The sequence below is a fragment of the Apus apus genome, chromosome 6 (genome assembly GCF_020740795.1).
Source record: "Apus apus isolate bApuApu2 chromosome 6, bApuApu2.pri.cur, whole genome shotgun sequence".
Taxonomy (NCBI): Eukaryota; Metazoa; Chordata; class Aves; order Apodiformes; family Apodidae; genus Apus; species Apus apus.
In genome coordinates this window covers 10719860-10739665 of record NC_067287.1, presented here as the reverse complement: position 1 = coordinate 10739665, position 19806 = coordinate 10719860, and the positions used below count along the sequence as shown (strand labels likewise).

The 19806-nt window shown below is 39.6% G+C and overlaps 1 protein-coding gene across 9 annotated transcripts in view; it reads left to right on the top strand.

Moving 5' to 3' along the window:
- Positions 1-19806, top strand: part of KALRN (kalirin RhoGEF kinase) — a 500706-nt gene that overhangs the window by 288813 nt on the left and 192087 nt on the right. For all 9 annotated transcript variants that reach the window (XM_051624220.1, XM_051624222.1, XM_051624223.1 and 6 more), the window contains exon 11: positions 8235-8426. In XM_051624220.1, the coding sequence (XP_051480180.1) occupies positions 8235-8426 (192 nt within the window). The remainder of the gene's footprint in view (positions 1-8234; positions 8427-19806) is intronic.

The following is a 19806-nucleotide window of genomic DNA, read 5'->3' as shown; positions in this document are numbered from 1 at the left end:
GCCTGCTCTTTTCCCCCTGTCATAAAGAACATGTAAGGCTTTGCTGTGAACTGTCCAGGCTTGTTGATGATATTTATCATTTGAGAAGCTTTCAAACTGCTGCATTTCACTCCTGACAGTTTGTCTTCTTGTGCTCCCTTGTCATCTTTGAAAAAAAAAAAACAACTTTCCTCTCCTTTGATGAGCTTCAACGGCTTAGTTACCTTACAGTCACTTGAGCAGCTCTCATTCATACACTCTGCTAATCACCCAATTATCAAGTCGCTATGCAGTGATAATACTGTTCTCCTGGTACACTCACTGTGCTGCATAATGCTATCCAATTTCAGATGATATTATTTTTTGGTCTTAAAAAAGGTTTGGTTTCATGTCTGATACCTGAACTACTGTATGATACCATCTCAGTGGGTTATGTTGTCTCCATTGTGCTACTGTCCTTGCTGTTGCTTACTTCTACATACCTGTTATTGTGCAAGGATCAAGCTCTTTTTATGGGTATTACCAAGGATCAAATGCTAGGATAAAATTTGTCCAGCAATCATCAGTTTTAGATATCTTCCCCAATTCTTGTAGATCCTTGTAGAGTCCATAAAATACTGAAAATATTTAAGAGCAACAGGAGTATTTAATAATCTCAGGTTAATTTACTGTTTAGCTATGCTTCTCCCAGGAGAGCAGTGGGTGACAGAAAAAAAATATTCCAAAGAGTATTTTTTAATCTTTATCTGCCTATGAGCATATTTCTTACTTTGCTTGCCCTATAAGCATAAAATGACTCTCCCTATTAAGCAGATACTCTTTCCATTTAGAGTGCCCTGAGGTGCTGAGATGAGCTATAACTGCTGGCTTTGAAGGGCTGTGAGATGACCTCAGTTAAAACTTCCAAGTTTTTTCAATGAATTCTATGAAAATTGCTTCCTCTGATGATTCTTCAGTTTCTAAATGGACTTGTTTGTGTTTTGGCCCCCATGGATGAACCATCCTGGGGCAGCAGTGCTTTCTCAGCTGGCAACCTCTCATGCCTCAGGAAGATACCAAAGATGGCTTTGTGGGATTAAAACTTCATTTTGTGCCAAAGGGGTGTCTTTTGAGCTCCTGTGTGGAGTTTTGTAGATCAAAATTTCTGACATCCCATCTCACAAAGTTGCATTCATTTCTAGTAGTTTAAACTGCACCTTCTTCAAGGATCAGATTCCAGTGTAATCCTGCCCAGATATACCCTCCTTATAACATGAGATGTGCGGATTGCTTCCCTGGAAAGAGTAGGACAATTAGCTTATCTCATAGAAAGCAAGAGTTTAGTGGTTTATTTAAGAGGAGATTGCACATATATACTCATTAAAATAAAACAGGGAAGGAAGAGGAAGTTTGCTAGGCTCCAGGTGAAGCCTTTGGTGGGTGTAGTCCTTCTGCCTTCAAAAAGGATGAAATCCTTTGTCTTCCCCCTGGCAACAAAAATGAAAATGAATCTTGGAACGTTTGAAAAAAAAAGAAAATAATCTAAGCAGCGGTTTGAAAAGTCTAGATTTTTGTCAAGTGTGCTTTTGAGCATTCTGATTTAGAAAGTAAAATAGCTTTGGAGGCATTCAGAGGAAAGTCTTGGCACAGAGGAGGCTTTTCAGTAGTGATAGAAAAGTTTAGCAATGATGTAGCTGACCACTCTGAGCTCGGAAGTTCGCTTGTTCTTTGTGTGTATAAGGTGTGTGCACACACGTTGCACCTCTGTGTTTTTCATACTTATTAATATTGGATATGATGTGTGATACTAGATAGCATTTAAAACATTAAATCACTATATGTTTCACTGGCATTTCACTGAATAATGATTATGATCACACTGGAGTTAATTAGCCTGATGGTGGTAACAAGAGTGTTCTGGATTTGATGTATGGCTGCACTCCTGATTGAGAAGAACAGCTGAAGTGATAAAATATACCATAGGCAATATTTTTTTAAATCTGAAGCAAGCATTCAATATGAAAAAGCAAAGAAGATTTCCTTTAGCGGATGTATTTCCAGCTGTTAATTCTAATCTTGCTTATTTATCAGTTTGAAAGTCCAAGGTAGCTTCTACATGATTTATCTGGGTTTATAGCATTTGATGTAATGTCTAGGAGTCAGTCTTTTAAATTCAAATAATAAATTAATCTCAATTGGTATGTGAACCCAGAGGGAAAAAACAGTCCATGGAAAAAGATCTGATTCTTGGGGATAGTTAGTGAGGATGCTGCGTGATACCTACCTTGTCATTTCTGGGAACTGTTTATTTCTCATTCATGCTGAAAAAATCCCTTCTGCTTAGATAATCCACTGAAATCCTGGAATTACTGGAGGTGTAAAGTAGTAATTAGCACGAGCATGGTATTGTATCTGGCCTCTTAGCCACCTGAAATGTGAAGCAAACTTCACATTCCCCAAATCTGTGGATGTTCCTGAACTAAGCTTCAAACATCAGTGAGAAAGGAAGTAGCAATGGATAAGTAAATACCAAAGCTCAGCCAGAAAATGTCTGAAGAAACATCATTTAGAACATTGTGAGTGAGTCATATTCCCACAATGGGAGATGAGAGGTGTAAGGAGATTTCAACCCCATGTACCTGCTGCAAAGATAAATTTTCCAGGAGCTGGGAGAGAGGTTTTGTGGGCATTGCGGGTGTGCTGAAGCACAAGTGACGTTCCAGGCACTCTGGTTCCTAGAGTGCGTTTGCAAATAGATGCAGTTCTGAGAAAAGTAATTTTGTAGAAATAATCAAGTGATTGATGCTTGGACACATACCCACACATGCTTGTACTCACAAACTTACCTGAGACCCTCATTTGTTAAACTACTTAAAGAGATGTGATTCACTCATTTAAAGGCAGGCGTGTCCTTATGTGTCCATCATAATATAACGGGCTGTAGTATTTGAAGTGCTCAAACTTCAAGGACAGTGCAAGGAGAACTGGGGAAAATTATTACAAGGAAAATGTAGGATTAATTGCCATATCTAAGGGAAAAACAGTCTGCAAAAGAAGGTGATGGAAACTTCATTAACCTGGATTTTTTTTAAAAAAAAAGATCTGAAGAAGTTTTTTTCTAGCGTACAGTAGGGAACGATCTTGTACAGATAGAGAAAGTGGCCTCAGAGAGATCTTCTGCCTTTAACTTCTGTAACTGTAATTCCTAGTAAGTCTGTTTTGAATTAGAGCAATAGAGCCCAAGTAAGGATACAGGTCTTGATTTGATTATGTGAAATTCAAACTGAATAAAATCACATCTTACATTAGCTCATCACATGCACTTAGCCTTTGCCCTTCTTAAGGGAGGTGGAATTGTGACAAAGATGGATGCTTCCTTAAACCCCAGATTTATTAATTGAAGAAATGCTTCATTGTGGTCACTCATTTTAGCTTTAGAATATCAAGTTACTAAAGATACCATTCTCCACAAAAGCCTGACTGTGATATCACTTAAACTAAACAAAAATTAGACTGAATTTTAACAAAATGGCTCAAGCAAAGAATCTAGTATCAGTAACTAAGCTTCATAATTAAGGATAACAACAGTTTATAAGGATTGAGATGGAATGCAGAATCATCTCCATAGTTAACATTTTGTGCATGTGAATTGTGCTGTGGTTTCTGCAGGGAGGAGTGCTACTCACTGTCCGTGCACAGACCAGGGGTACAATGCCTCTAGAATTCTGTTTTTAGCCCTTTGCTATTTTTGGTCTCCTCCTGCCATCCTGAGTAAATGGCTAAGAGGCTGACCCAGTTCTCACTGAAGTCTGTAAGATCCTTTTTGCTGTTTTCAGTGAGAGATGGATCAGGCTTTGAACTTCTCAACATCCCATCTTCACAGCAGGAGGAATAATACTGCAGTTTCCTCTTTGGTGTTGAAGAGTCAAGTCACGACTCTAAAGAACATTAAGGAGATAACACATCAGAGAAAGCCTAATAAGTCTCCTAAGCTTTGGCCTGCAGGCATAAAATGGGATTCACATCACTAGTCTTGAGTCAAGAAAATCAGATCTAAGCTAGTCATCTAAGTTCTCTCTCCAGTCAGTACTTAACTGGCCTCCAAAAGTGCCCCCTCTTCTGTGCCTTATGCATGGTAAAAGCTAGATGACAAAGTTCTCAAAATCAGTGTGAGGAACCTTTGCCTGGATCTGCCTGTCATGGCCCCAGAGCTTAATTAACGCAGAATAAGGCAAACCAGTGCTGCCTTGTTCCCCTTCAGTGTATCTAAACATTTACTTAGGAAGTGCAGTGTCTAGGGTGTGTCTTTTGTGTTTAGTGTGATCGTGTGTCTGATCACCTGCCCCATTCCCCTACCTCATCTCCCTCCTGATCTGTACAGCTGAACATTTTTCTCTGGATGATCGGCATGGTTCACAACACATTGAAGATCTTGGAGACAGTTACTTCTCAAATATAATAAACAGCTGTTAGATACAGTGCAAGGGGAGATTGTTCTGGAAAAACAACTACCCAGATTTGGGCCACAAGCCCTGCCTTGAGCAACCATTAGACACAGATATTCTCAATGTCTTCTGTGTAGGAACATGCAGCAATAAGCTAGTTACAAGTGTAATTGCTAGGACTGGAGGGACCTTACATGGAACCACTTTATGAAAATATTCTTGGGTTGAAACCCAAATGCTGCACTACATTGATGCCTTGAAAATGCAGGGAGACACCAGTGAAAAGCACAAATATGATTGGTTTCCTTTTAAAAAAAAAAAATAAAATTAAAAAGAATGTTAATGTACTGGAAGGCTTCTAGAAGAGGGCAATAAAGCTGGTGAAAGGGCTGGAAAGAATGTCCGTTGAGGAGCAGCTGAGGACACTGTGTCTGCCTAGTTTGGAGGAAAGGAAGCTGAGGGGCAACCTCATTGCTCTCCACAGCTTCCAGAGGAGGGGAAGTGGAGAGTGAGTTGCTGATCTTTTCTCCCTTGTATCTAGGGACAGGACATGTGGAATGGTTCAAAGCTGCATGAGGAGGTTTAGACTGGACAACAGGAAGCTTTTATTTACTGAGAGGGTCCTTGAATGCTGGAGCAGGCTTCCTAGAGAGGTGGTCAATACCCCAAGCCTCTCAGTGTTGAAAAGGTGTTAGGGCAAAGCCCATAACAACATAAAAGTATGAAGTGCTTCAAACAGATGAAATAGGGCTCTGTACTCTGAAAAGCTTACTAACAAGCGGGCAAGATCAGGATGGAAATGTAGGAAGCAGACAAGCAGTGCATCATTACAATAACAACCAGGATGAAGCTCTCAACATAGCTTTATTTCAGTGCTTGCAGACATAGATGTACATGAAAATATCTGATATGTGTAACAACTTCTGATATTGTTTATGTGCACTTGAAACATACAAACAGAAAAGCTGCCCCCCCCACCAGGTAACTAAACTCTAGCTTGTTTGACCTGTGCTGTGTTTATATCTTATCTGATAGTAGATGGCAATCCTTTCAACAATACGTAAAACTCTGAAGTTCAAGGTAAGTGTAGTTAGCTCCCATATACGGTTGCTTATCTGAAATGTATCTAAATCTCTTAAATCTGCAACAGTGAACAGGAAATCCCTCAGCACCGTGTCCTTCCTTCTAGAAATTATGGGATAAAGCCATTTATGTTTTTCCTATCATGAACTGTCCCTTTTTTTTAAACCCAGACACTTAGCTGGGAGCTCAGTGGATGAGGGTAGAAAAAAAATTCAACAAAAATTTCACCATACTTAAAATGTGCTGTATTCAGGCATCTTGTGCATGAGACATTCAAGCAAATGTGTCCAAAAATAGGTATGGATGCCTCAGGGAAGCATCACTGAGTGCTGACAATGCCTGACACAGCCCAGGGGAAACACTGTGTGTGTTTTCTTCCACTTCCAACCAGCTTCCTTGTAGAAAATCCCTTTTTTCTTTGGAGAACCTCGTGCAATACAAAGGGACTGCTGCATCCTTTACTGGCTGTGCAGCTTGTTTCTCTTGAGGCCAGTCTGCAGTCTTTTTTTTCCCAAAGTCTAGGGCTCAGCCTGCACCCATTTGCCCATGAAGTGTGTTCATGTCTGATGATCATATTGGTGAACTCACCTCATCTCCATGCTATGAGGTACAGCACGTGTTGGAGTCAGTAAACTTGTAATGGTTTTCAGCAGAAACGAACATAAAAGTGTTAGGGACAAATGCAGCAAAGCTCTATTCATACTGTATTTCATCAAAGATGTTTGTGTCTTAAATCTGTGCCTTTAGCAGAGAGTGAATGCTTTTGAAAGTGTGCTAAATATTATATATAAAAGCAGGGAACAGCTTTCTGCCCAGGGAGCTAGATTGGTGTTTGAGCTGTTGGAGTGGTAATGTGTGAAAAACCCAGGAATGGAGTGGACTTTGACAGAGAGTGCTAGCTTTGGCAGTTGCTCCAAATACTATTGGAAGAGGATCATTCAGTAAGGATGCTGTTAAGTGAAACTGCACCCTAATTTAGATCATATTAAATGGAACATTTTTTTTTCAAATTTTCAGCTAAAGAGATTTTTTAAAAAGTATTATTCAACCATAATATTTTGCCACTGTTAACAACCTAACCATTACAGTAGTGGCCTCAAAGTGAGGTAATAAAAATTTATTATTGGTGACTAAACTGTCTAGAATATGTTCTTCACAGTCCAAAAGGAGAAATGCAAATACTGGATATTTATAGTCAGCCCTCAGAAACTGGAAAAATGAACAGTGAACGAGCTGTTTTCTTTCAGCTTTTTATAACTGGAAACATTTTCCCCCATTAAACACTTGGAGGCCAGTGTTCCATCTTTGTATTGGATATTTTCTCAAGCAACAACTATTGACTGCAGCAGGATATTATCTAAGTAAGAACAACATAACTTCAGTTGTGGCTTTTATGTTTGACAGTGTTCCTTTAATGCTCAGAATGACGTGTGTCCACAGTGTTCAAAGGTATTATATATATGTGTAAAGTTAATGCATTTTTAAATTGAAGGCAATTTTCAGTAAGATTTTGAAAAAGCAGGTGCTACAATTCGGCTTCTATGATAGGGAGGTTAAAATTCCCAGTGGGAGCAGTCTTAGGCCAACATCAAGCATTTCTGGAGATCTCACCTGGTGCAGGAAACACCCTTAAGCTAATACCTCTGTCTCTCCTTATTTTTGGTAAGCATTGAACTCCACAGAGGTATTAGCTTCAACCTGAGTGAAGAAAGATTTTCTGTGACAGCAAGGGCTGGCTATGTTTAGTTAGCTAAACATAGCTCCACGGCTGTGGAGATGACTGCACTCCCTTTCCATTTCTGCTGTTACTTGTGAGACTCTCTGGTGCCTTAGTTCAGTGGTGTTTTCCACGAATGTGATAGAGGGAGAGAAACGATGGGAAGGTAGTTTGAAAGCTGAGGTAAGTTTGATGCCATTCATGTCTGTTCCTCCACAGGCTGGCCTGTCTTGGGTACAGTGCTTAGCTTCTGCATTCTTCAGTTCCCTCTCTGTAAAGTAGGAGTGATACATCTCAGATCACAAAGCCTGTGGCTATGGGGCAAATCTATTCAGGCTGGTGAAGTGTTGAAATTCTTATGTAATGGTGGCCAGGTACGTGCCTCGGACTGGCCAGAAATTATGCCCCTCCAGAGCAATCTGAGCATTCCATATTGTCAGCTGCAAGCCCATCTAATAGGTCTATTTCATTACAAATATGATGCAGAATGGTAGGTGAGAGGAAAAAACATAGACGGAACTTGAAGACACAGTCTTCTAAAGTTATCTCACACAAGCAAGTGAAAGGCAAATGTTTCTTGAGGCTGAGACATCTCTGGCTAACATGATTCCATGCTGTAATGTGATAGCCATTGGGAGGCCTTGGCAGCAAGCTTGTAGCCAAGTGTCACGTGAGACACCGTAGCCTTCTGAGGTGGTAAGTCCCACTTGCTTCATTACATTATCTTTGAGAAATTCCAGGGGACTCTTTGTGCAATTCCAATGCGTAGTCCTGTTGCTGTGCCTGGCGAGACCAGGCTGGATTGGTGTGTTTCAAATAAAAATTATTTCATGTGTATTCAGGGATTAGTCTATGCGGTTTATACACTCTCCTTTCACAGATGGCAGTGCCAGTAGGAATTATTACTATTGTTTTAAAACTCTGGTAATCACTTGCCTTCGTGCCTTTGAAAGAATAAACAGCCTGTTTCCTGGGTTTATTTGCCACAGTTGTATTAATCATACTCCCTTTTTTGCTTTGTTTGCTGGTAGAATACATACACCAATGCAGACAAGCTTTTGGAAGCTGCAGAACAGTTGGCTCAGACTGGGGAATGTGACCCTGAAGAGATCTATAAAGCAGCCCGGCATCTGGAAGTACGGATTCAGGACTTTGTCCGGAGGGTGGAACAGAGGAAACTTCTCTTGGACATGTCGGTTTCCTTCCATACCCACACCAAAGAGGTAAGATGTGCATGAGGGAATTCTTCTGTGTATTGCAGGGTGCTGCAAGAAGCTGACTCTGAAAATGCAGATGACATAGAAAAGGCATCTTCACCACTCTGGGCTGATATCCAGTGTATTCGATGCATGTGTCTGGCTGTTGTAAAGAGGAAACAAAATGTGAATGAAGCCTACAAATGATATAGTACATTAAAATACAGGGACAGCATATCTAACAAGCAGAGCTTAATTCACAACTAGAATGTGTTGTTATAAAGCAAGTATTCTCTTGTAAGAACATGAGTTGATATTAACACATTAGGTATAAACATGCTAGCAGTGTGATACGTATCCTCAGAGGGATTCCATTTGAATGTAGTGTTCATTAATGTAGCCATCATTATTAAGTGTTACTGGAAATCTTACATTGTTTAATGAGGCAAACTTCACTTTCCATAATTAAAGAGCAAATGGCCTCATACTGATACAGTAAGTCAGTGAGGATCTGAATAAATGCTGTTTAGTGTAATTGGAAAAATATCCAGAGATAAGGCTGTCTCGCCAGAGAAACAGTGGACAGAACATCAAATGGGAGGCCACTGGGGATGTAATTAAAGCATACTTCACATTTTTCTGCAGACCAAAGGCCATTCAGTGATGAGTGACTTTTCAAGATAAGGTTTCTGCTGAGAGAGATGGAATTAGTCAGAATGGTTGTTTTCATGCTCTGCAGTGTCTGTTTGCAAAAGCACACTGGATGAGAAATATGCTATTAGAAGCTGAAAGCTTTGCCTGTGATTGTTCACTTACGTGTTGCAAACAAGTTGCTTGCCAACATGTGAAGCCTCCTTAAATAGGTGTACACACACATTTTTAGAGATAGATAGATAGATAGTTGGAGTTACAATGTGTCCATTACAGCTGTTGATACATGAAGGTTTTCATTTTACAACCTTTTTTTGCAATACCCTAAAATCTAGTTACTTTAAGCTTGTGAAAAGTACTATTGTTTCCAGAGTAGTTCTATTGCTTGCAGCTATGCTTGTTTGACACAAGGGAACCTTAATTAGTTATTTCCTCAGTCAGAATGATTTCTGAACAATTTCCTAATGTGATTAACCTTGCTTCACCTAGGCAGGTGATGACTAGTAAAACAAAGAGGGACATGACTCCATGAAGTTAAAAGTATGTTTTCTGTAATCTAAATTTCTTCTGATAATTTCTTGTACTGTGTAGTTTAATTTGGGCTTGGGAACTTAACCTTCCCTGTATGAAAGGTTTTGGGTTGCAGTACACTCTACTTAGTTCTGTCCTTCAACAAGAAGGGAATTGCCTGCTCCACTCACCTGGTTTTAATGAGGCCAGTTTTGTTGTATGGAAATGCAGATGTATAAAAATGCACTTTAAAAAAAAATAAAACCCCCAAACTTTTGTGACAACACCAATGCTGTTTACTAGATATTGAGAGTAAACCATAAGTATCTGCGTCTTTGATATTTGCCTATGGGACAGATTAGTGCTATGATGCCTTTTTGGAAAGCTCAGTATTTGCTGTCAGTTTTAGGGAGACCCAGAATGGACAGGCTCCTGGTGCCTCTCTCTTCAGAGGGACAGACAAGAGAACGGTAGCGTAAGACTGGAACATCAGCAAAGTCAGGGTGGACCCATAAACCCACAATCATCAAAATGAAAGAAAGCCCTTGGCTTGGGTGCAGAGAAGCTACTAAACTTATTGCAGTCTCCAGTTGTGCCCAAAGTTGGACGATGCACAGCAGCTCTGCAAGAGAAAGGAAGTTTTTGCTTCCTTACTCCCATGTTAATTCACTCCTGTGTGGCACAACCACTCTGTTTTTTTGCAGGTTCACTGAATTTCCTTGTGTGTCACTACCTGCCTCCTTCAGTGACATGTTTCTGCACTGATGAGAATCACACAGTCTAATGCCTCATTTATTTATTTTATTTTTTGCCAAAATAAGTGAGGAAATCACTGTGGTCTTAGTATTTGTCTGCCAGCTGTGGGGATCCCCACAAACACAGTGAACTAAACAAAGTGTGCCAGGGGGACCTAGTACAAAGGGCAAAGCATTACTACAAGAGAGCTGTAGCACATGTTTGGATCTATATTTGCCTTTTTATGCTATAAATAGATTGGCTCAAGTAGAAATGACTCATTGCTTGGCCCCTCATTTAAGTTGTAAAATAGTGAGTTAATGTCATTGTCATTCTTCAATATAAATACAAAACAGATAGCTGGATTCCTTAAAAATTAATATAAACATCCTAACTTTGCCACCATGCCTCTGATAGTATTATATCCTTCCTCTGTCTCACACCAACTGATCTCAGTCAGTTCCTCCCTGGGCTCTGACTAGAAAGGGTGCTCAGCCCTGGTGAGACCTCTCAGCCTACAGAGCTGGGCTGGACCAAATGCAAGTTCTTGCTCTAGTCACTCTCCCACTTATCCAGGTCAGATCTACACCATCCATATACATTTTATGAAACTGCTTAAACATAGATTAATTGCTTTTTCTGATATTTCAGTCCCAAAACCAAAACATACATTAAATTCCAATTTTAAACTCAGGATTTATGAAGCAAACTTCCCTTTAAGTCAGTAGCAGTTTTAGTTTAGTTAGAGAGTTCCAAGTCAGATTTAAATTGTTTCTTTTATGTTTCTCTTATGCTCTTGAAGATTAATAAGCAGTTGCCTTTGTGTGTTCTTGGCAATAATGCAGGAAGTTATATGGTACATGTATTTTCCATCAAAGTTTCCCAAATTCTCATTATTTCTTGATATATTAATCTACTGAGGCAGAACTGTTGAAAGGGAGAATTAAGTAGAAAGAATTGGTCTTACTGACATGTTTTTAGTGGAAATATTCTAAATATCTTCCTGCAAAGAATATGTCACCTCTGACAGTTCTCCCAGCACAGATGAATTGCATTCCTGATGCAGTAATTCCCAGGCCTGGATGAGTGCATTGATTGTGAACCTTGTCACTGCCCACCTCTTCATCTCTACCTGTGACTACCCAGAGTCCCAACCCGGGAGAAATTTTTAACAGCTTCCATTTTTTAGAAGTGATCTTGTCAAAGTTAATATTCCTTTTGTAATCTGCCTTATTAGAATTTCTTCAGGACAATATATAGTGTTGAGTTAGGGAGTAATTTAGATCCAGATATCCCATGAGCAATTAAAGTTGAGTGGCTTTTTTATACTACAGTAGACTCGAATCACTGCTCATGTAATGTGAGAGTATTATAAGAGGATTCCTTCTGATAAACATTGACTTGTAAGTGGGAAAGACTGTCAGACATAACAATAATTTTGATTTTTTTTGTAGGTGGCCTCACTTAAGAATACATGCAATAGGCTGAAATGGTGACTTTCTGGTATGTTGAAAACATTTTAGATGCATAAATTTAGAGCAGTCCCCTAAGTGATTGTTACTAACATAACTCATGAGTGATGTAGTTGTCCTATTGCCATGCCTATTAAAGAGATGGTGTACATCCCACAGTCCTACAGTATCCGTTATGATTTCTTAGTTTATAGTCAGTATTTTCATACCCTTTTAAACCAGGGCATTCCTGATGATGTGAGCAGAAACCTGGTTCCTTGGGAATCAAATCCAGTTATCTGTATGGCAGGGTAAAGTTATGAACTATCAGTGGGATAAGTGCATTCAACAGAATTGTACCCAAATAATTTCTCTCAGGATTAAGTGTGATTGAATTCAGGTTCTTGCTTCACATCTGGATCAACCATATGAGTCTTGCAGCAGCAAATAGCAGGCAAAATATTAGTGTGATTTGAGGCCATGTGTCCTGTGCTTTGTTGGTCCTTGGTAGGTCAGAAGAGCAATAGGATGAGGTGCTCAGAGCTTGCAGTTCCATGTGGAGCCTGCCATGTGTACCTGGCAGTATGGGGGGGATGAATAGAATGGGGATGAATATGCTCAGGAAATATTCAATGTTGAGAAAAATTAACTACCAAACTCCTAACAGGTTCTTATTAACATGTGCAAACCAAAGCTTGCCAGAGGTCTTCTGAGTGACCAAATTTGGGAAAATTTTCACAGGGGTGACATAATGTATATTCTTGACATCAGGGCTAAACCCTGCAAAATTTCAAACCCTTGCTTAAAAGCATGGAGGGTCTGGAGCATCTCATGTAAGCAGAAATAAGACTCCATTTCTAACACAGGCAAGTAAGTCCTTTTTCCCCTTCCTCTCATTCTGGACCTTTTACTTCAAAATTCATCAAGTTCAGCCTTAGGCAGATACCTGGTATGGAAAGTTTCACCCTGAACAGCTTGTCTGATAAGGGCATGAGAAACTGGGAGCAAAGTGCTGGACCATTAAGTGTCAGGCAGCTTCCTATGTAGACCCAAATTATTTGTGTTTCACAGGGCACCTTGGTCACTCCATAGATATCAGTAGAGTTACTCAAGTGAGTAATGGGAGTGGGTTTACCCTGTCAGTAAGGAACAGTCACAGTGTTTTACTGCAGTCACTACTAACTTAATTTTACTTGATAACCAAGACCTGTGAAATTAAATTCTTTCTGCTTTGGTTGAGTATCATGATTAGGTGATTATTTCAGATAAGGTCGCTGATTTTGACAGGGCTTGGCCCTCACATGGTGACAGAGTTGCTGGAAAGCAGGGAGAGGAAAGCTCACCAGGCTAAGGTCTGCTGCTGGTGACTCTTGTTGACCAAATGAAACAAAGTTAATCATGGAGCAAACAAGACAGTGGATCTGGGATATATTGTATAATCCTGTCATTCATTGTAAATTGAACCAGGATTCAAAGTTAATGTTACATAATTTAATAATGTATTCTTTGACTTTAATTGTTAATACTAAAGCTTCAGAGCAGTCCTCTTTTACATTATAGAGACTTGTGATGGAGGGGATAATTGGTTTAGGAATTCCACTTGCTGGCAACTTGTAGAAGTCCTGAAAATGTCTCTGAAGATATCAACCACAAATAAATTTATCTTACATACTTGTACACTACTCTGCTCCTGTCCTGGACAGTGCTTTTGTCTCTTTTCTGGTATTACGGGCAGATTTTAAAAAACAGTGAAAGCATAACACACTAAAATGACACAAACTGTCTCTCTGCACATAAAATATTCACTGATGGGCCTTTGTACATCCCAGCACTTTTCAGGGTTAGAATGAAGCATCACATGCCTTGTTCAGTAGCTAGAAACTTTGTTCCTTCAATGGGATAAAATGAACAGCTGAAGTACATGCAAAGCAGCATACAAAATTGGACTTTGAAAATATCTGCAGGGCTGTGAAACTTTAAACCTTAAATTTATGCTTCTTGCAAGTATGAATGTTGTTTTTGCTGGGAGCTGAATCAGTGTAGTTTGATGGAGGGAGTAAATCACAAGACAAAGAGCTGGGAAAAAAGCAAATGCTTTTATAAGGGAATAAGTAAATGCTGATTTTTTTAAAGAAAAATTAGTTCTCAGTTTGTAAACATTTTGATATTCCTATCAAAGGTGGATTTGTAGGCAGAGTGCAGAGGATGTGGGAGAAGTGAACTGCCAGAGCTGTACATACAGGTGACATGTGCAGTCTTTTTCCTAGATGACAGATTCCTGGGAGTAGACAGATACATTTCCAGCTTCCTGTTAACATTCTGATAATTGTGCCTGGAGAGAGGGATCTGCTGGTCTAACAAGCATTATTTTTGTGAGAGCTATGGTAAAGTTCACTTTGGGTTATCAGCAATCTGTTGCCATGAAGCAGCAAAATAAGAGCAAATCCTTTTCCAACTCCAGAGCATAAACCATGGCTTTGACCAAAATGGAAACGTTCACCAGTCATTCACATTGGTGGTTTCTTTACAGAGTTAAATTCTTGCCTGTAAAGCTTCCAAAGATCTGGAACTGAGGAGGCAGGACAGCTGGGTGGTGTGGGGTGCTCCTTTCCTGTCCATTTGTTGTCTAGAAGCAAGCTTTTTTCATGAAGGATTAAGAAGATGGGGATGGAGAGAACTGTGGTGTCCTGGCAGCACATCCTGCTCTTGAGCAGGAGAGTTTGAAGCACGGCCAGAACACTAGTGAATAAAATTCTGCCATCTGTGATGGCAAAAAACTGGGAGACAGAATCAAGGTAATAAGAATTTAATGTTTTTAAATGCAGCCATGTAGACCAAATCTTAGGAAGTCAAACCTGCAGCAGCACAAGGGCAGGTGCATGGCAGGAGAAGTACTTTCCATCATTCTGCCACATGTAAGCAAAAGGATTCTTGTAGACTGTATTCAAGCTCACACTTTGGTACCTGCATTTCTCAGGCCATTTTGACTGACTGCTTGGCTTCACTCAGATATCACCATTGCCTTTTGAAGGCCCTTGCATGTGTTTTGCATGTTATGGAGTCAGGTCTCCAGCCTGTAGGCCTTGCACTCCAGATAACAGTGGTTCACGCTGCACTTAGATGGGTGTTTTATGAGCACCTGTAACTTGGACGTGTCAGGTCTCATAAAGTACCCTTTTGTTAGTCATATTACAGCCCATTCTCCCAATTTCCTGAAGCTGAGGAAGATGAGCTTCTCCCAGTTCCAGTGCTTGGACTTGCAGCTTTAACTGCTGTGTACAAAGGCAATAGAGTGGGCAGCCAGTGCCTGTGATAGTTTGTGTACTGAGTACATCTTCATCCAAGGCACACAGGAATGCTCCTGTCATTCCCTCACCACTCAGAAGGCACGTTCTCTTGCACCTCAAGTACTGGTATATAATGGAGTCTACACAACATGTTTAAAATGGGTAGAATCAATGTAGTGGTTCAAGCTGATGGATCCAATGAGACTGCTTGTTTAGAGAAAGGTACCACCATTTGTTTAATCCTTAGAAAGTTTTAGAATTATTCAGAATTGTCACAAATGATTTATTTCTGAGATTCTTAGGGTGTAGTGCACAAAATGGCACAAAAGGCTCGGAGTAAGATCAGAGTAAGGCTGCAAGTGATAGGGCCAGTCACTGGAAGAAGCACAGGGAAAGAGGTAGTGCAGCCTCCATTTGAGAAGTAACGAAACATTTAGAACCAGCGAAAAATTTAGGGGAAAATGTTGTGGTACCTGCATTTATTTAAGTAAATTGCTGAATTTGTAGTGTGTCTTTTACAGCTATAGAAAGCTCCTCCTGCATCAAATTGTACTGTATTATGCTGGTGAAAATCCAAAGAAATCCTTTGATGTAGGAAAAACTTCTCCAAGTATCAGTATGATCAAGTGTAGATTTTTTATTTCCTTAGTACAATTATTGCTATTAATTACATCCAGATTCATAACTAGGAATAACTTGTATCAAAATTGTACCAGACAAACAACATATTTTTGCAAATCATGATTGCAGCAGAAACAGCACAGAACATGTACATCTGATTCATAAGTTATAAGCCAACTTTCTTTCCTACATTCATATGACCTTGAACTGGGGATCTGCACACTCCCTGATGTAAGCATAACTACTCAAGTCATGTTTCCCTCGAAAGGAGATTATTCTGTGCTCTATCAATCTGGTCCATGCAGGACTTAGAAAAAGCATCAGATGTTTAGGCATTGCAAATCCTTTTGCCATAGGCAAGGTTACTAATTTAAAAAAATCAGCCTACAGAAGCACCAGATGCAGCCCAACCAAGGATGAATGTCAAGAAATTGGCAAGAAAAAGAAAAAAGCAATTAAGAGGTTAGGAAGATATCAGATGGGTTTTTTCTCAGAACGTTCCCTTTCTTTCCACTCATTTCTTCCCCATGAGCTTGGTGGTATCTGACAACATTATCTCCTGCAGCAGGGTGTCTCCTCAGCTGTCTCTTACCATGGAATTCACATATTGTAGCATTTCATATGTAGTGTCTGGTCATACCCTATTTGTCACATTTTATTCAGTATGTTGTCGTTGTGTGACCACTGGTGGCACAGTCACTGTTCAGCTCATCATTTCATGCATTGTTTTTCATGTGTTTCTGTTGACATTTCCATGAGACTTTCAATGTGACTTTGGAAAATGTTGAAATATGCTTCCAATTTATAACAACCACCAGTTCTTCCAACTGAAGTGGCACTGGATGTGTGCTCAGTGTAAATAAACATCAGCTGATGAAGGTTAATTGCGCTGAAAAGTTTTATTATCTCCACTGTGTTGGTGTGGGGGAAGAACGGTAGAAAAGCCAGTTTCCTAAAGATTGCTCAGTGAAGCCAGATTCACAATTGCATTTGAACAGGTGCTTAAACATAAACACCGGCTGAAGTCCAGCCATAAATTAATCTGAACTTGGGGTCTCTGTGACTTCCTAATGCATACAATCAAAAAGATACATGTTGCAGCGCAGAATAGGTTTGTACAAGCCTAGCATAGTAGCAGAGAAAAATAGGGTTGATGGACATCTCTCTCTGGAGGAATTCTGTTTGGGTTTTTTTTCTTAACCTGCCCTTGGTCTTCTTGCACACTTATGTTAGAATTCATGGAATGGAAGTGGTGCAAATTGGATGGGAAAAGAGGGTCCTCATATTTCATTGAATTATTCTACTTTCTGCTCTAGCCTTCACTGCTATGATATATGTTCACTTTACTGAGTTAGCTTGAATGTCCTTTTGGGGCCTCCTCTGTAACAGGTGACACTTATCTGACATAATAATGGGATAGAGCATATACCCTGGAAAGTTGCTTGTTACCAAGTTGCTTGTTTTGCACAACTAGCAAAAATGTTGTACAATGGTAATTCTTGTGGATTGAACTGACTGGTTCTTTGCTTTTCCCTGGTCTCATTACTCTGTTTTTAAGCTGGTTTTGAGGAGATTGGTACTCCTTTCTGGCATTTGCAAATAGCAGCATATAAACACTGAGTATTTAATAGTTATGCCAAACATACAGGCAGGATTTTATTAGCAATCTCCTTAGGTTTTAGATTTTGTTTAAAGGGGTCCTTGCTCTAAGTCAGAAGCATTAATTTCTAGGTAACAGACACAGGTGTCCTTCAAAGCTCCAGTAAGTGGTCTCATTAAGTACTTGAGTAAAATGAAGGGTGTTGCATCAGATGAAATGGCTGGGAATAAAGAGCTCTGTTGTCTCTTGGATGTAGGGAAACTGCCTGTGTTTTATATCCAAGCAAGATGCAGAAGTTGCTACGATGCATTAGCGGTGCCAGATGCTCCCCCAAAAGAAGAAGGAGGGGAGTCATTCTGCTTCTCCACTGGTCTAGTAATCAGAAGATAATTGTTTTTCTTGCATAAAGCCATGGCTGCCTTGATAAGTAAAGCTTCGATTCCGGAGTCTCTATGGACCTTGAGCATGGATTTTTAGAGCTAGGTATTTGCCTTAGCCTTCTGTGTACCTGACAACTACAACATTTTTAGACATTGTTTGCATGAGTTTGCATTTGTGGCTGGATCTCTCTGATGGATTAATTCAATTTTTACCACTAATGCATTAGCATTCTCATAACCAATTAATCATCCTAAAGCACAGATCTACTTGAAAGAAGCACAAAAATTATTTTTGTGTTATTCCTTCACTGTTTTCCAGGATTCTGTATCTTTGGTTTAGTACATGTTAAGTAATACAGTGCAGAGATTATGTTATTTTCTGGATGTGTGCATCACTGGCAAGCTTTGTAAAAGTCACCACAGCTAGATATGGAATATTGTGTTAGTATTTGAAATGTCTGCATGCATCTACATATGTCCCCTGTACATGATGAAGTGAGACGTTAGCACTAGTTTGGACTATGAGTGTGAATGGGACAGATACTCACAAATTTTGCTCATGGTAAAAATTAGAGAAAAAAGTAAGTTTCTGCAAATACTAGGTAAAATTTGTCCTGTACTATGTCATATTTCCATGATAAATTGAAATGGTTCACTCAGTCTAAGCTAGCTAGTTGCTTAGAGTAGGTCATGAATTAGGAAATGCACAAGATGTCAGGTGATTTGGGGTTTTAATATTCAGAATTTTGTTTAATCAGTTGAATAGTTGCATTGGAATTAGACATCAAGCCCTAACGGGGACTGATTTTCCTGACCTGTGACAAACAGGGTGTGGCTCCTCTTTTATGACTAACAGCTTTTCTGACTCTGGTGTGGCAGTGGCATGGAGTTCATCTTTTCAGTGCTGGGGAATTCACAAGTCGGACTTGGTAGAAATTTATTTCAGGTGCTGTTAGTTGTAGCACAAAATCTATGAGGTTTTTGGTTCAGATTCCTATTGTAAATTGTTCCTGAAAGATCTTCCTAATCTTATTAATACTGACTGATTCTTTGTATTAGGATTTCCCAGGGATTGATGGACTCTAAAGGATTAAAAACCTCTTGAGTCAAGGATGACCTAGATTCTGATAGATTTTATTATGCAAATCCTTACAATCAGAGATCATTAGTAGAAAAAATCTGAAGCTAATATGAGTTAATGTATTTGAGTGCTCTCTAAAATTAATGAGTGTTTTGGTTCCAGGTAAGTACAGTACAGTTTATGTTTAAGTATTTCAAAACTGGTTTGATTTAGAAGCATACTGAAAAAGAGACTTAGGATCTTAAATATCCAAATCATTTTGTCTGCTGCTGAAAGTTGGGTTCTGGAGACACTTTTGAAAACAAGGTTTTCCTCTGAAGCCCCAGTCAGAGGGAAACTGACTGAAATGATTTCCTCTGTCCTTTCTAATAAGTAAAGTTCAAGAAAACAGCCAATTCCTGTCAATGAAGCAAGATCTTAATTTCACTTTTTTTTGTAAAGGAAGTTCCCTGAGTGTTTTTTGTTATCATCAGTGAAAAACTGAAATATGAAGAACAGCAGTACATTAAAAAACTGCTGGCTTTCCCAGCTCAAAGCAGAAGGGTGATTTAGAGGAATGGCCATTTTTCTCTTCTGTCATTACGAAGTGCTCTATTACCTAAAGATCTAATAAACTGAATAAATAATATTCCTGAGCAACCTGGTCCTTGCCTGTTATACTCCAGCTGTCCCAACTGTTTTAGTGGGTGCAGGGACTAGATCAAATCCAACTTTATATTTGTTACTTATATATAAAGGCTTATATACTTATATATATAAATATAATGTGTTCCCCATTAATGCCAGTGGCTGAATATGAGGCAGCAGTGTGCCCAGGTGGCCAAGAAAGCCAATGGCATCCTGGCTTGTATTAGAAATATTGTAACCAGCAGAAGGAGAGAGGTGATTGTCCCCCTGTCCTCAGCACTGGTGAGGCCACACCTGGAGTGTTGTGTCCAGTTTTGGGCACCTCAATTCAAGAGAGATACTGAGGCACTGGAGCGAGTACAGAGGAGGACAACGAAGCTGCTGAAGGGCCTAGAGAATAAATCTTGTGAAGAACACTTGAAAGAGCTGGAAATGTTTAGTTTGAGGAGGCTGAGGGGAGACCT